Source organism: Lycorma delicatula, chromosome 12, assembly GCF_047948215.1.
Source record: "Lycorma delicatula isolate Av1 chromosome 12, ASM4794821v1, whole genome shotgun sequence".
Classification (NCBI taxonomy): domain Eukaryota; kingdom Metazoa; phylum Arthropoda; class Insecta; order Hemiptera; family Fulgoridae; genus Lycorma; species Lycorma delicatula.
Window position 1 is genome coordinate 65,309,076 of NC_134466.1, and position 17,901 is coordinate 65,326,976.

The 17,901-nt window shown below is 32.7% G+C and overlaps 2 protein-coding genes across 7 annotated transcripts in view; one reads left to right on the forward strand and one right to left on the reverse strand.

Moving 5' to 3' along the window:
• The window catches only part of LOC142333414 (uncharacterized), a 118,483-nt gene extending 117,195 nt beyond the window's left edge, over window positions 1-1,288 (reverse strand). For all 4 annotated transcript variants that reach the window (XM_075380470.1, XM_075380468.1, XM_075380469.1 and 1 more), the window contains exon 1: window positions 1,212-1,288. The gene's annotated coding sequence lies outside the window, so the exon portion shown is untranslated. The remainder of the gene's footprint in view (window positions 1-1,211) is intronic.
• Window positions 1-17,901, forward strand: part of LOC142333413 (uncharacterized) — a 136,292-nt gene that overhangs the window by 58,641 nt on the left and 59,750 nt on the right. Inside the window, exons 1-2 of one of the 3 annotated variants that reach the window (XM_075380463.1) lie at window positions 15,336-15,403; window positions 17,251-17,400. In XM_075380463.1, the coding sequence (XP_075236578.1) occupies window positions 17,254-17,400 (147 nt within the window). In that variant the 5' untranslated portion in view covers window positions 15,336-15,403; window positions 17,251-17,253. Of the gene's footprint in view, window positions 1-15,335; window positions 15,404-15,585; window positions 15,770-17,250; window positions 17,401-17,901 lie in introns of those variants that run through there. The other 2 variants (XM_075380465.1, XM_075380466.1) reach the window with 2 other exon arrangements.

Consider the following 17,901-nt stretch of genomic DNA (forward strand, 5'->3'; position numbering starts at 1 on the left):
CTCTAGTTATAACTTTGTCACACAAGCATCTTGGGCTGACAAACGCCAGAGTTGATGGTTATCGATTAGCATAATATGACATGACATCTCAATGTTATACTGTGTTTTTAACACAAGCATACCATTCGCTTTGGCTTCTTTCTCTTTTAATTAATCTGACATAGTAACATTAGACATGAAAACTTGTAAAACTGCAGAATCTCATATGCCATTATCAACCAAACCAACCATTAATAAACACATTACAGATTTTTTTGCATGGAATATTCAGGAGCAGCATTCGATTAACTAAACATCTAAATTTATTACAGTGTTTCTGGTAAAGCCAGACTGCATTCATTTTCTGTGGTACAAAGAAGCCATTGTGGAAAAGTTAAAAATTTAACATAAAAATATGAGATTATCTCTTCTTATAGAAAGTTAATGAGAACCTTCTACAACTACCATTTAGAGAATTGAACAATCACAACCAGTACATAAAATTTAATCAAAAATATAATTTATATGTAGGATATGATTTCAACTGAAAAAACACAAGCACATCGAAATCTGCCTATTTCCATAAATATGTTTAATGTTTTAATTATAGTTGTTTGAGAATACTTCAAACTATTTCGGCTACAGAATAATTCTGAATATCTGTCTCTTGGTGTTCACGACTAATTTCCTGTTTGCTAATGCTCTGACTCCGTCCCGAGTGACCTTCCAAAAAGTAACATGGCTATTTCTTACCATCTGGCTATGCAAACATGATTAATTATTAAATCTGTTATTATACAGTTTACTATATTATATTTAGTTATATTAATAAACTTACAACATGTAAATAATACACACATCTTTCACTCTGTAAAAATAATTTAAATGACTATCAAACACCACACAGATCACAGAATAGATTTCATATATATATAACCGAGGGTGTCAACAGTGACGGCGCATGGTAGGAATGCACATCACTACTGGTGTTTGTAATCATACACCACAATCTACAATATATGTAAAAATATTGAAATAAGTTGCCGAGTTAGTAACCACCATGGATTCTCAAAGCTTCTACTGAACAAACGTGTGAGGAACCAATGGGTTCCTCTCGCCTTCAATATCATTCTGAATATCTGTCTGTTGTTCATGACTAATTTCCTATTTTCCAACAGGTCGATTATCACTCGGACCCATTATTTCACAAAAAATAACTAAACTTTTCTTACCTTCTTTTTTTCTAATATATTCAATATTCAATAGGTTATAATAATTACTTCGTTATTATTAGTTTTTGTTGTATCCCATCATTCGATTTATCGATGTATGTAGATTATCGATGTAACTTTTGGAGAGCCAGTCAATAAAATCTGATTTCAGTATTTTTTTCAATTTTCACTTTTTGTCTTTGTTATTTATGTTTTAATTAATAAGTAATTTTCTACAATTTGAATACGGGTGTCTTTAATTAAATAGAGACATAAAACGTCGCTACGAGGAGTAATATTTGTGTACAAAAAAAGCTTAAAAAACTTATTGTTTTTACACGTTCAAACATATTTGAGTCAAACTATCGACATTAATACATGAATAATAGTTTAATTGAATAACACTTAATAATTTGAATAATATTTATTTTATACTGTTAAAAATGATTGAAATATTCGTCATATAAAACAAGTTCATAGAATATATTTTGAGTAGTTTAGTTCCATTAATTCTTCGGATGACGATTTAATAGCCAGGAATGTTACCGGCTGCTTGTGAAATCATATATATATGATACAAACAATTTTATTTTATCAAAAGTCCATTTTATTTATGCAAAATCAAGAATTTATCTGATACTATTTTATGTATCATATAATTTTACTCATAAAAAATAATACATAACTATAACCTCAAACCTTGATACCTTTTTTACAAAATAAATAAGTAAATATAATAAATTTTTATGAATATGAACAACAATATTCACTATTTGAAATATCCGTCTTTAAAAATCCGTGTATATAATTATACATTTAAATGTTTGTGTGGGGGGGAAGAAGGAATGATTTGTAAGGTCCTCCCTGTAATCCCATGCAAACTAACAGCTCGCCTCCTTAATAACATGTTGAACTACTACAGAATGTTCCAAGTTATCATGGGATCCGATATAAGCTCACCTAGGAAACTCAAGAACGGCCTGCCACAAGGATCGGTACTTGCGCCTCTCATTTCAGCTTCTGTGTTGCAGACATGCCAGAGACAAGACTAAAAAGCATGGCTACGCCGATGACTGGGTGCTAACAACAAAATGTAGATCATTTGAAGAGTCGCAGGAGGGTCCTGATGGCTGACCAGGAGAAAATGGGACCACAGGACAAACGAAATCCCATGTATTACTCAAAAGCGCCGGGTTTTGACTTGCCATGTAAGACTTGGTTAACGCTAAACAGAATACAAACTCAGCATGGTAGATGCGCCTATTTCCTGTATAAATGGGGTAAAACACCGACGCCGCTCTGTGAGTGTGGTGAAAATTACACTGTTAAACACATTACAGAAGTTTGCTCTAGGACAACTTATGAAGGGAATTCTGAAGATTTCCTAATGGCAATTCCAGAATCAGTAGCTTATATTAATTTGTTGAATGTTTGTTTGTAATTTTAGACTGTAATTGGTGTTGCATGTTGGAGCCATACGCTAAATAAATAAATTAATATATATTTATTCCTCCTCTATGAATCATGAAACCTTGCCGTTGGTGAGGGGGCTTGAGTGCTCAGTGATATAGATTAGCTGGACCGAAGGTGCAACCATATCGGAGAGGTATCTGTTGAGAGCCAGACTAAGGAATTATTCCTGAAAGAGGGCAGCAGCTCTTTTAGTAATTGTTAGTGGCGGGAGTCAGGATGATTTAAACGGCCATATCAACATCACTCAGTCCTCTGAGTACTGCGCAGCTGAAAGCAATGGAAAACTACAGCTGCTTTTTTTCCAAGAAAATGTGGCTCTTTGCATTTTCATATAGCAATGATGGAGGCGCCTTCCTTGGTAAAATATTCCGGAGGTAAACTAGTCCCTCGTTCGGATCTCCGGGTGGGGACTATTAAGAAAGGGGTCACCAGAAAATTAAAAAATAACATTCTACAAGTCGGAGCGTGGAATGTTAGAAGTTTAAAAAAGGTTGGTAGGCTAGAAAATTTTAAAAGGGAAATGGATAGGGTAAATGTGGATGTAGAAGGAATTACTGAGGTTCGGTGGGAAGAGGAAGGTGACTTTTGGTCAGGTGATTTTAGAATAATTAACTTAGAATTTCCGGTAATCTCCGGTATTTTGTATACAGTAACCGAGTATCGGAATTGTTTTTGAAATCGTCTAAAAATGTGTTGATTCTGGTTAATTAGGCCTCTATGTTTAATAAGTTTGGATTTTTCGATTTTATCCGTATAGATTTTTTATTAATGTTAGATCGAGTACAAACATAAATAGGATGACGTTAGGATTGAATTCGTAATATCTGTATATTACAGGGCATGTAAATAAAATTATTAGGTCAGTAAATTTAACTTAGACACGTAATTTAGGACCACCGGCTTGGTCTAGTGGTGAACGCGTCTTCCCAAATCAGCTGATTTGGAAGTCGAGAGTTCCAGCGTTCAAGTCCTAGTAAATCCAGTTATTTTTACACGGATTTGAATACTAGCTCGTGGATAGCTGTGTTCTTTGGTGGTTGGGTTTCAATTAACCACATATCTCAGGAATAGTCGAACTGAGAATGTACAAGACTACACTTCATTTACACTCATACATATCATCCTCATTCATCCTCTGAAGAATTATCTAAACGGTAGTTACCGGAAGCTAAACAGGAAAAAGAAAGACAAGTAATTTAAATAAGGAGATAAGGAAAGTATGACAACATAGGAATGAAATTAACGATCGATTGGAATGAGACGGAGCGACTTCGCTGTTAAATATTACGTAAACATCACGTACAAATTAACAGAAGAAAGAACTGCTACGGTAGACATAACAAATCGGCGACTGATAAACTGATCGATAATGAATAAAATGCGTATTGGTCCTTGTTTAACGTTATAATACTGAAATATTAAACCGTTCACGATTACGCGATCGAAATATTAAATGTCCGTATCCGGTTCGGTCGGACCAGAATTTAAAATCACAACGAAACATACGGGTACCAGAACAGAGATTTGTAGCGTAACGAAAAGGTTTATATCGTCCTGCCGTAATATCTCTGTGGACAGCTCAGAGGTGAGGGCGGCATGCCCAGGTGTGCCAGTGCCTATGATCCTCTGGGGAATCCAGGGGACGGTAGGCATAGTAAAAGAGAGAAGACTCGGCGCTGTGTTTTCAGCAGATATGTCCGGACACGGCGTCAAGAAAGGGCACAATAAAGACTCCCCAAAATAGCTGACCTACCATGCCAGATATACAGTCGGTCGGTGGAAAGGCTCGTTAGAGTAACCAGACACTCCTCTGGGTGGAGTTATACCCAACAGTCCGGACCGACCTAGAGGAGTAGAGGGGAAAAAATATTAATCTCCATAACTACTAGTCTCAGAGACGTAAATGCAGTGTCATTTTATAACTTACACGGTCAGCTCACCGATAAGACTAAGTTTGCGTCCCTGGTGAGGGGTTTGGTGGGGACGGAGCACAGCGCAGATCGGACTAAAATGGAGCTCTCACTCATTTCCATTCAGTATAGCCGACGTCTTAGACGTAATAGCTCGGTGATTCGTGTGTTTGTGTTTAGAGTTTGTCGAGGTAGAACGATTTAAGCGATAATAAGTTTTTTTGGACAATATTTATGTTAAAAAATTAAAGTAAACGTGTAAAAAAGTAGAAAAAATTCAATATGTCAGCCTCAGCCCGCGCAAAAGCCAGCCGGAAATATAAATTACGCATATAACTGGATAGGAAAGGTTATGGGCAACGCATGCCCCAATGTCCGGTACCGAGCGAGCGAGACAGTTTCGGGAGCGTCGTGTCGCAAAGCTGTCACAGCGCGCTCAGTGAACGACGCCGACGGCGTGAGCGCCTCTACCGCTGCTTGTTGTACCTTATGTTTCTTACTTCTCATATCGCAGACCGATATTGAACAAAATTGTCGTCGAATATTAGTCGAAATATATATCGTGTACCGTTTAGCGCGTTTTATGTTGACATTAAGTTTAGTACGCACTCGTTTTATTTCAATCCGATGCACTAAAAGTGACTCCGGGACATACCGACCGACCAGTTTATCTGTAAAGTTGGCCAAATTAAGGAACTAACATTTTCCATCGGAAACTTTGTTTTGTTAAAAAAAAAATACGATTGTGGCTCTCCCATCGGTCGATCTGTAAGTCGGAGGAACTTCATCCAACGTCTGTAACGTTTCACGTTAAACCAACGGCCGTACACCCCGACACACCCCCATCCGATTTTGTTCCCATTTTGTTCATTTATTACTTACAAGATATGCGCTCTTAATCGCATTTTTTGATATCTTAAATAGTTTTTTCTAACTAAAAATATCGGAAACCCTCTTTATCTAATCCAAGAACCGAAATATATTAGGTTTAATTTAAGATTTTTGTCTGATCGTCAAAAAATATATCGGCATATTAATTTAAATTAGCTATAGAAAATAATTCGACTGCTGTTAATTATACTTAAGTCGCTTTAAATATTTGTAAACTTGTAGAAGACTAGGAGAGATTTATTTAAAGGCAAAAATAAAGCGTGCAGAAACAAAAATACATACATTTTCCTGGTGAAGTATTGGAAAGATTAACAGTAAATATTTAACCGATAGTTTTTTTTCATACCGTTGAGTGGCGTACCAATCACGGTCCTAACAAATAAAAAAAGTTAACGTATTAAAAAATAAATTCAAAGAAAGTAAAAAATATACAGCACAAATGAAGAAAATTAGACCGTATTTATAAAGTAATAACTTCAAAAATTGCCAGCCCGATAAAGATAGCGTACAGATATTATTTTTTTTTGTAATAATTAATAAATAATTCAGAATCATCTTGATGTGTATTGTAATCTTTTACAACAGCATTTACAATAATTATAAATAAAAAATTTAACTCTTAACACTGATGCGTATAATTCTATCGGTGCCTAGAATTTTTATCGTTGTTTGGACTTTATTTCTAATATTTTGAAGCGGTTTTTATGTTCATCTCTTTTTTTCTGTTAGCTTTCGAAACCACCGCGAGATATTACTTCAGAGAATGAATGAGGATGATATGTATGAATGCGAATGAAGTTTAGTCTTGTACAGTCTCAGGTCGACCCTTCCTCACTAAACGTAGCGATAAAGGACGCTAGGGTAGGGCCTGGAACGAGCTGATTACTTACTGACCTGGATGCTGATCCATGAGGGATGCCTATGGACCGGTTCGGTCAGCCAGTCGCCCCCGTCTTTCTGGCGAGGTGGCTCTTCCTGCTGTCGAGGAACTCGTTCCGGTGTTTAGATTCAGTTCACTAGACAAGAGCACAAAGATTGGAATGTATAAAAAAGTACTAGGATGATCGGTCCAATTTGGGCATATGCGGTTTTTAGCAGATCTTGACATTTTGATGGAAACCAAAAGGCCGGATAGAAATTTTCCAGATGGTTAACGTTCATGTGTTCAGTGTTGGCCTCTAAATAAACTTATATCTCCAGAACTACTGGACTGATTTTGACCAAACTTGGTCAGATTACTTCTACATATGGGACATTGACGCCAATAAATTTTCAACTTAAAAGGGTTATGGGGTGACGCTGTAGAGCAAGGTCACCCTCAGTATTTTAAGATTTCACCTGATTAATGTCATATTTTTCTTAGGCACATTTGTTAACAATTAAAAAATAACAATATTTTTTGCAAAATTGTTTGCAAAATCACAACCCTACCATAAAACGTGGTCTAAACTACTCTACATTGGGACGTCACAGGTGAGTGGTAGAATTATATAAATGAATAATATTTAAAGTGTAAAAAAGTAACTAGGTTGGCCAGGTCTCAAACTTGATCGCCCGGTTAACTCGGTACCTGGTGCATATAGCCTCATGACTACACCAATCTGCCAACCGTACAAACAAAATGTTTTCAATGTAAGATGTGAAATTACATTAGTTATTGTCGATTGTTGCTACTAGTATCATCACACCCGTGCGAATTAGTTAGAATCATTTAATTAAATAAATGAAAAAATATTATATTTAAATAAAATAAATATCTTAAATTTTCCCAGAAGAATGTTTCCTTCGTTGATATATCCTGGGGAAATCAATTACTTACATCACTTACTTTGCTAAAGATAGGTAAAAAAAAAATCCAAATGTGAATGTAACAAGAGCACTTTCTTATGTAAAATTATTTCCTCTGTTAATATTTTTCCATTAATTTTTGTCAACTCTTTTTTTTTTGTAATAACTTTTAATTTGAATTATATGTTTGTCCAAATTTTTATGTCAGTCTTTTTTCATCCTTACTATTCCATTTTTTTTCTTTCTATATTTCAACTTGCATTTATCATAACTATGTTGTCGTAAAACTTAATGTCTAATTCTGGATGTATTTACATTACATATTTTAGTTTGAAAATCTAAACTATGTAATAACTATGAGAGTTATTACATAGTTTTGTCATCGATGGATCTCACTAACATTTATATTATATATAAAGAAATCCTCTTTATATACTTACAAAATTCTGAAGATTCAGTTCTTTAAATTTTCTGATCTAGCTCATGCTATCTTGATTATTTTTCCTTCTCTTTGTTATACATATATTAAAATACATATATTAAATACATATATTAAAGTCTGTCAATCGGGCAGTGTTGTTTAAGTGCCCTTCGTACGTGAAATCTGGTTAATTCCATAATCTGGCTGTCAATAATCTGTAATGAAACTAATCTCGCTTGTGTTGCACAATAGTTCAATGACAAATAAATAAATTTTTGCATTTTATTGTATGGTCAAATGAAAATTAATCTTTTGATCAGTTTGTGTTTTAAAGATTTGGTGTTTAAGTAACTAGTTCCATCAATCCATTATTTTATAATCTGTCTAGCTCCTTGAATAATTTCATCGATCTGAGATTCTGCTATTACAGTTGAAAGTTTGAATGGTTATCTCTCCATGTTAATTATCATTACCATTTATTTTTAAACTTAAGCCGCTTTTAATTTTGAATGTTTATCAGAAAAATTTTGGCCACTTTCAAACTATTAAACTCGCTTATAAAAAATTGCATTCATAATTTGGAGCATTTGCTAGTAAAGTTTAGATGATTTTTACCACCGTTATCACTGAATTTTTATTTAAAACTGCACTTTTCAAAGAGACTTATTGAACAATTATGACCTTTTTTATGTACACTAAAATATTTATTAACCACAGTTCTAAACTGGTGCCATGGATGTTCCTAATTAATAATTATGAAAGTATCTATTTAGATATATTTTTAACTATATAGTGAATGATTCTTTACTATAATACAGTATATCTCTTACTCTTTATTTTTAATATTTATATAAGGTATGATGTCGGTAACAAAAAATCTCAATGTTTGGCTGCTTCTTCCAAGTTTTGCTTGTTTACATTATTCTTTTTTTCCTCATGTGATTTGTTCTTTTGCATATTGCATTTTACCCTCATTATTATATTTATCAAATTGAGAAGTATTCTTTGATTCATTTTAAATAAATTTCATTGAGCTATACTACATTGACTGTACATTTTATAATAATAATAATATAAAAATATTTAAATTCTGGAAAAAAAATAATTTCTTAGGATGTTACGATTTAAAAAAAATAAATTAACAAATAATTTATATTGAACTAAAGGATTATTATTAATTATTATTAGTCTAATTAGGAGGATATGAATTAATTTAAAAAAAATTGCATCATGAATTTAGGTTTAGATAGAAGATTGAGAAAAATTATTGTCATTACCAGGAGAATCCAACAACCTGATAGATTTTTCCATGTTGGGAGAATTTGCTACAAAGCGATGATATCTGAAAGGAGGTACTCTTTGTCATATTATATGCTCATACTGAATTACGTTGAAAGTATATGAGTGATCACAGGTAAAAGAGAAGGAAAATTCCAATTATTGGAAATGAAATAATGAGTATAATTAATTAGATAAATAATGGTTTTTAATGATTTTAATTTTTTTTACTGTGTAAAAAAATAATTTTTATAATTTTGAGTTTTACTGAATTACTTTTAGATCTCTATCTTGTTATCATTCTTTGAGGGGTTTTGTGCAAAATGTATCTTCTACTTTTTAACAAATTTATGGATTAAAAAATTATTAATTCACTGGAGCAGTTTTCCAAATTATTGATAAGGTTTTCAAAAAATATTTCCATGAAAAAAAATCGATCTTAAGATACTGGAGAAGAAATCCTATGTTATGTTACTTTAAATCACTTTACTTTCTTGAACTTAGAGTTAATTTAATTATTTTTTGTCTGTCAAAAAATATAATTTAAATTGTAAACGATTTGGTAGGACTGTACTAATCATCATATTCATGTTATTATTAATAAACTTTCGTTTAAGTAAATAATCACAGGGAAACAGAATAATAAAATAAGTTTTCCCAGAATCATAACTTTACAAATTTGTATTAATCTAATTGTAAATAATACTCTTTGAAAAGTTAAAAAATTATTGCAAATAATGAAAACTGACATATTATTATGTTGATTGGGAAATTGTTTCAAATAAAATCAGTTAATTTATTATAGGATTGTTGATCAGCACAATTAGTTTTAATTGTAACAGATAAATACTGAAAAAAATCAAAACATGTTTTTTGATATTAAATATTTCATTTTACATTTGCTACTTCATCACGTACTGCACTTACACTACACTTACTACACTTACTCTAACCTATTTACAACTGTAATTTTCAGCAGACAAAAAGACAGAATTCAACCACTGGATGATGAGATCAAGATTCAAATCCGATAAAGATTATAGGTAATTTTAAACAGATTAAAAACTTTCCATGTTAAAAGTTTTCATAGTTGCTCGTACGTCTACTTCGTGGTCTAGAAACTCTGTTTACATTGATTGAGGAATTTTCAACTGGACATTGAATTGCTGATAGCCAACAATGGTGCTTCTAAGGTTTGAGCTTTCGAAACTGCATCTTGAAAAGATTTTGAATCATCTAGCAACAATTGATCACGTTGTCTTGGTTGGAAAGTCCTCTAGTAAATTGTGAATGCAGAAAAAGATCTGGTATAAACTTTTTACATTTGTATTGGAATTCACATGTTGAAATATATTTAGGTAATTGTGTGACAAAATCTGGAATTGGTTGATTTGATCCTTGTTTTTGTGAGAGGAATTTGTCTTTCAACTAATAGATTCTTTTTCTCACTTACTAATCGGTCAAAGTTTGAACTATTTCGTTACACGTTAGGGTATGTAGTTTTCTTGGTGCCACTGATAACTTTAAACCTCCAAGTTTACAGGGTCTATACTATTTAACAGGACTGTTTTTGATGTGCCTTTATCTGCGGTTAATCGCTTCATAATAAGAAAGTTATCAAATCTTTCTTTGTATTGTTGAAATTTTTTTTCATATTTTGAAAAATTTGACTTTACACATGCGTGTAGTGTCACATTCAGTCTGTTGTTCAGTGCAATTAAATTATTAGCACGAGTTGTAAATATTAAAAATATTGATTGAGTCGTAATAAATATATATTTTTTTTTGTCTTCAGTCATTTGACTGGTTTGATGCAGCTCTCCAAGATTCCCTATCTAGTGCTAGTCGTTTCATTTCAGTTTACCTTCTACATCTTACATCCCTAACAATTTGTTTTACATATTCCAAACATGGCCTGCCTGCACAATTTTTTCCTTCTACCTGTCCTTCCAATTTTAAAGAGACTATTCCAGGATGCCTTAGTATGCGGCCTATAAGTCTGTCTCTTCTTTTAACTATATTTTTCCAAATGCTTCTTTCTTCATGTATTTGCCGCATTACCTCTACATTTGTCACTTTATCCACCCATCCGATTTTTAACATTCTCCTATAGCACCACATTTCAAAAGGTTCTAGTCTTTTCTTCTCAGATACTCCGATCGTCCATGTTTCACTTCCATATAAAGCGAACTCCAAACATATACTTTCAAAAGTTTTTTCCTGACATTTAAATTAATTTTTGATGTAAACAAATTATATTTCTGACTAAAGGCTCGTTTCGCTTGTGCTATTCAGCATTTTATATCGCACCTGCTTCGTCCATCTTCAGTAATTCTACTTCCCAAATAACAAAATTCTTCTACCTCCATAATCTTTTCTCATCCTATTTTCACATTCATTGGTCCATCTTTGTTATTTCTACTATATTTCATTACTTTTGTTTTGTTCTTGTTTATTTTCATGCGATAGTTCTTGCGTAGGACTTCATCTATGCCATTCATTGTTTCTTCTAAATCCTTTTTAGTCTCGGCTAGAATTACTATATCATCAGCAAATCGTAGCACCTTTATCTTTTCACCTTGTACTGTTACTCCGAATCTAAATTGTTACATCATTAACTGCTAGTTCCATGTAAAGATTAAAAATTAACTGGAATAGAGAACATCCTTGTCAGACTCCCTTTCTTATTACGGCTTCTTTCTTATGTTCTTCAATTATTACTGTTGCTGTTTGGTTCCAGTACATGTTAGCAATTGTTCTTCTATCTCTGTACTTGAACCCTAATTGTTTTAAAATGCTGAACATTTTATTCCAGTCTACGTTATCAAATGCCTTTTCTAGGTCTATAAATCCCAAGTATGTTGGTTTGTTTTTCTTTAATCTTTCTTCTACTATTAATCTGAGGCCTAAAATTGCTTCCCTTGTCCCTATACTTTCCTGAAACCAAATTGGTCTTCTCCTAACACTTCTTCCACTCTACTCTCAATTCTTCTGTATAGAATTCTAGTTAAGAATTTTGATGCATGACTAGTTAAACTAATTGTTCTGTATTCTTCACATTAATTTGCCCTTGCTTTCTTTGGTATCATGACTATAACACTTTTTGAAGTCTGACGAAACTTCCCCTTTTTCATAAATATTACACACCAGATTGTATAATCTATCAATCGCTTCTCACCTGCACTGCGCAGTAATTCTACAGGTATTCCGTTTATTCCAGGAGCCTTTCTGCCATTTAAATCTTTTAATGCTCTCTTAACTTCAGATCTCAGTATTGTTTCTCCCATTTCATCCTCCTCAACTTCCTCTTAACATCATTTTCTAATTCATTTCCTCCGTATAACTCTTCAATATATTCCACCCATCTATCGACTTTCCTTTTCGTATTATATATTGGTGTACCATCTTTGTTTAACACATTATTAGATTTTAATTTATGTACCCCAAAATTTTCCTTAACTTTCCTGTATGCTCTGTCTATTTTACCAATGTTCATTTCTCTTTCCACTTCTGAACACTTTTCTTTAATCCACCTTCTTTCGCCAGTTTGCACTTCCTGTTTATAGCATTTTTTAATTGTTGGTAGTTCCTTTTACTTTCTTCATCATTAGCATTCTTATATTTTCTACGTTCATCCATCAGCTGCAATATATCGTCTGAAACCCAAGGTTTTCTACCAGTTCTCTTTATTCCGTCTAAGTTCGCTTCTGCTGATTTAAGAATTTTCTTTTTAATATTCTCCCATTCTTCTTCTACATTTTCTACCTTATCTTTTTTACTCAAACCTTTTGCGATGTCCTCAAGCTTCTCTAAATTCCACCAATTCATCTGACACCTTTTCTTCAGGTTTTTAAACCTGAATTTACATTTCATTATCACCATGGAAGGTGATAATAGCTCCAGGGTAAGTTTTGCAGTCAACGATTTGATTTCTAAATCTTTGCTTAACCATGATGTAATCTATCTGATACCTTGCAGTATCGCCTGGCTTTTTCCAAGTGTATATTCTTCTATTGTGATTTTTAAATTGGGTGTTAGCAATTACTAAATTATACTTCGTGCAATACTCTATAAGTCGGTCCCCTCTTTCATTCCTTTTGCCCAGCCCGTATTCACCCACTATATTTCCTTCCTTGCCTTTACCAACACTTGCATTCCAATCTCCAACTATTATTAAATTTTCATCTCCTTTTACGTGTTTAATTGCTTCATCAATCTCTTCGTATACACAATCTACCTCATCATCATCATGGGCGCTTGTAGCCATATAGACGTTAACAATCGTTGTCGGTTTAGGTTTTGATTTTATCCTTACTACAATGACTCTATCGCTATGCATTTTGAAATGCTCTACTCTCTTCCCTATCTTCTTGTTCATTATGAAACCTACTCCTGCCTGCCCATTATTTGAAGCTGAGTTAATTATTCTAAAATCACCTGACCAAAAGTCACCTTCCTCTTCCCACCGAACCTCAGTAATTCCTACTACACCCACATTTACCCTATCCATTTCCCTTTTTAAATTTTCTAGCCTATCAACCTTTTTTAAACTTCTAACATTCCACGCTCCGACTTGTAGAATGTTATTTTTTAATTTTCTGGTGACCCCTTCCTTAGTAGTCCCTACCCGGAGATCCGAACGGGGAACTAGTTTACCTCCGGAATATTTTACCAAGGAAGGCGCCTCCATCATTGCTATATGAAAATGCAAAGAGCCACATTTTCTTGGAAAAAAAGCAGCTGTAGTTTTCCATTGCTTTCAGCTGCGCAGTACTCAGAGGACTGAGTGATGTTGATATGGCCGTTTAAATCATCCTGACTCCCGCCACTAACAATTACTAAAAGAGCTGCTGCCCTCTTTCAGGAATAATTCCTTAGTATGGCTCTCAACAGATACCTCTCCGATATGGTTGCACCTTCGGTCCAGCTAATCTATATCACTGAGCACTCAAGCCCCCTCACCAACGGCAAGGTTTCATGATTCATAGAGGAGGAATAAATATATATTAATTTATTTATTTAGCGTATGGTTCCAACATGCAACACCAATTACAGTCAAAAATTACAAACAAACATTCAACAAATTAATATAAGCTACTGATTCTGGAATTGCCATTAGGAAATCTTCAGAATTCCCTTCATAAGTTGTCCTAGAGCAAACTTCTGTAATGTGTTTAACAGTGTAATTTTCACCACACTCACAGAGCGGCGTCGGTGTTTTACCCCATTTATACAGGAAATAGGCGCATCTACCATGCTGAGTTTGTATTCTGTTTAGCGTTAACCAAGTCTTACATGGCAAGTCAAAACCCGGCGCTTTTGAGTAATACATGGGATTTCGTTTGTCCTGTGGTCCCATTTTCTCCTGGTCAGCCATCAGGACCCTCCTGCGACTCTTCAAATGATCTACATTTTGTTGTTAGCACCCAGTCATCGGCGTAGCCATGCTTTTTAGTCTTGTCTCTGGCATGTCTGCAACACAGAAGCTGAAATGAGAGGCGCAAGTACCGATCCTTGTGGCAGGCCGTTCTTGAGTTTCCTAGGTGAGCTTATATCGGATCCCATGATAACTTGGAACATTCTGTAGTAGTTCAACATGTTATTAAGGAGGCGAGCTGTTAGTTTGCATGGGATTACAGGGAGGACCTTACAAATCATTCCTTCTTCCCCCCCACACAAACATTTAAATGTATAATTATATACACGGATTTTTAAAGACGGATATTTCAAATAGTGAATATTGTTGTTCATATTCATAAAAATTTATTATATTTACTTATTTATTTTGTAAAAAAGGTATCAAGGTTTGAGGTTATAGTTATGTATTATTTTTTATGAGTAAAATTATATGATACATAAAATAGTATCAGATAAATTCTTGATTTTGCATAAATAAAATGGACTTTTGATAAAATAAAATTGTTTGTATCATATATATATATATATGATTTCACAAGCAGCCGGTAACATTCCTGGCTATTAAATCGTCAGCCGAAATATATTCTATGAACTTGTTTTATATAACGAATATTTCAATCATTTTTAACAGTATAAAATAAATATTATTCAAATTATTAAGTGTTATTCAATTAAACTATTATTCATGTATTAATGTCGATAATTTGACTCAAATATGTTTGAACGTGTAAAAACAATAAGTTTTTTAAACTTTTTTTGTACACAAATATTACTCCTCGTAGCGACGTTTTATGTCTCTATTTAATTAAGGCACGCGTATTCAAATTGTAGAAAATTACTTATTAATTAAAACATAAATAACAAAGACAAAAGTGAAAATTGAAAAAAAATACTGAAAACAGATTTTATTGACTGGCTCCAAAAGTTACATCGATAATCTACATACATCGATAAATCGAATGATGGGATACAACAAAAACTAATAATAACGAAGTAATTGTAATAACCTATTGAATATATTAGAAAAAAAGAAGGTAAGAAAAGTTTAGTTATTTTTTGTGAAATAATGGGTTTGAGTGATAACCGACCTGTTTGAAAATAGGAAATTAGTCATGAACAACAGACAGATATTCAGAATGATATTGAAGGCGAGAGGAACTCATTCGTTCCTCACACGTTTGTTCAGTAGACGCTTTGAGAATCCATGGTGGTTACTAACTCGGCAACTTACTTCATTATTTTTACATATATTGTAGACTGTGGTGTATGATTACAAATGTGATGTGCATTCCTACCATGTGCTGTCACTATTGACACCCTCGGTTATATATATATGAAATCTATTCTGTGATCTGTGTGTGTTTGATAGTCATTTAAATTATTTTTACAGAGTGAAAGATGTATGTATTATTTACATGTTGTAAGTTTATTAATATAACTAAATATAATATAGTAAACTGTATAATAACAGATTTAATATTTAATCATGTTTGCATAGCCAGATGGTAAGAAATCGTTACTTACATACATGTTACTTATTGTGAAATTACGGAAGGTCACCCGAGACGGAGTCAGAACATTAGCAAACAGGAAATTAGTCGTGAACACCAAGAGACAGATATTCAGAATTATTCTGTAGCCGAAATAGTTTGAAGTATTCTCAAACAACTATAATTAAAACATTAAACATATTTATGGAAATAGGCAGATTTCGATGTGCTTGTGTTTTTTCAGTTGAAATCATATCCTACATATAAATTATATTTTTGATTAAATTTTATGTACTGGTTGTGATTGTTCAATTCTCTAAATGGTAGTTGTAGAAGGTTCTCATAAACTTTCTATAAGAAGAGATAATCTCATATTTTTATGTTAAATTTTTAACTTTTCCACAATGGCTTCTTTGTACCACAGAAAATGAATGCAGTCTGGCTTTACCAGAAATACTGTAATAAATTTAGATGTTTAGTTAATCGAATGCTGCTCCTGAATATTCCATGCAAAAAAATCTGTAATGTGTTTATTAATGGTTGGTTTGGTTGATAATGGCATATGAGATTCTGCAGTTTTACAAGTTTTCATGTCTAATGTTACTATGTCAGATTAATTAAAAGAGAAAGAAGCCAAAGCGAATGGTATGCTTGTGTTAAAAACACAGTATAACATTGAGATGTCATGTCATATTATGCTAATCGATAACCATCAACTCTGGCGTTTGTCAGCCCAAGATGCTTGTGTGACAAAGTTATAACTAGAGTCAGGTTAGGATACTCACTTTTGACTCGTGTTCTTCTAATAGCTCATGGAATATATATCCTTATTTTATGTTACTGGCTTCTTAACTCATTAATTATGTTTTTTCTTCTGAAAATTTTTTGATTCTCTAATAATTAAATTTTTTTTATAATACAACTGAATTGATTTCCACTAGTACTTTAAAAACATGCAATAATCCTTGTTTAATTTAGCATCATAGTCTATATACATAGCATATAGTTTTTTTTCTTTTGCAAAAGAAAGGTTTTCTTTTGCAAAAAATTGTATCATTTTAGGTAATAAAAAACCTTGACCTCTACTGTATATTTTTGGGAGATTTAGAAATTCAGTTATACCATAAAACTCTGGTTTTCATGTGGTGTTAGTTATAAATATAGATAATTTGTATAGCAAATCATTTCCATACATAACCGATGCATTTTAGTGCTTTAAAACCCACTTTTATACATAACATATCTTAAATTATCTTTAACAATATAGTTAGATCCATGCTCTTGACTTCATCAAATGTTACGTTTCAGTAATATCTCATTTAACATGCTTATTTTAAGTCACACTTTTGTAGTAGGATATTAATATATCTTTATTTATTTTTTTTTTGCAGAGTATGGATGCACAAACTAACGATTCAGTTTTTGAAGAAAATCCATTATCCTTGCCCATTAAAAAAGAAGACATGCACGAAACAGGGCAACAAGAATATTTGTTTGTACATCTTGCCAAGACTGATGATGAACTGACAATTTTTAAACAAGTAACCTATTTTCTTCTTTATTTTGGTTTAAGTTACAAACATAAAAGCTAGTTATTGTAAGAATTTTTAATTTTTCTGTTCGTGAAGATGTTTTTATTTACTGTTTATAGCCCACATATTATTGAGCATTCATGTCTGACACGAGATATTTTCATTTATAGTGTAAAAAATTATTTATTAGTTGGAGTATAAGGGGTTAAAAAATAGCTTTGTTTAAGAAATTTCATCTTAAGATTTTATGGTAGATAAATTTTGTTCAACAATACGTAACAAATAAAATACAGTGAGCAGATGCCGCATGCCTTAAACAAAGGTGACTAACATATTCATTTTATACACACATTTAACATTGTTTATATAAATGTTTTAAAAGAGTACAAAGCTATCCTTGCCTTTATGAAGCATTTTCAGTTACAAGAAACTTTGTTATAGGTTTCAATAATCCTTATTCTATGTAACTGCAATTTTGTTTCCAAACAAGGTTGATGTGTTTCTTTATAT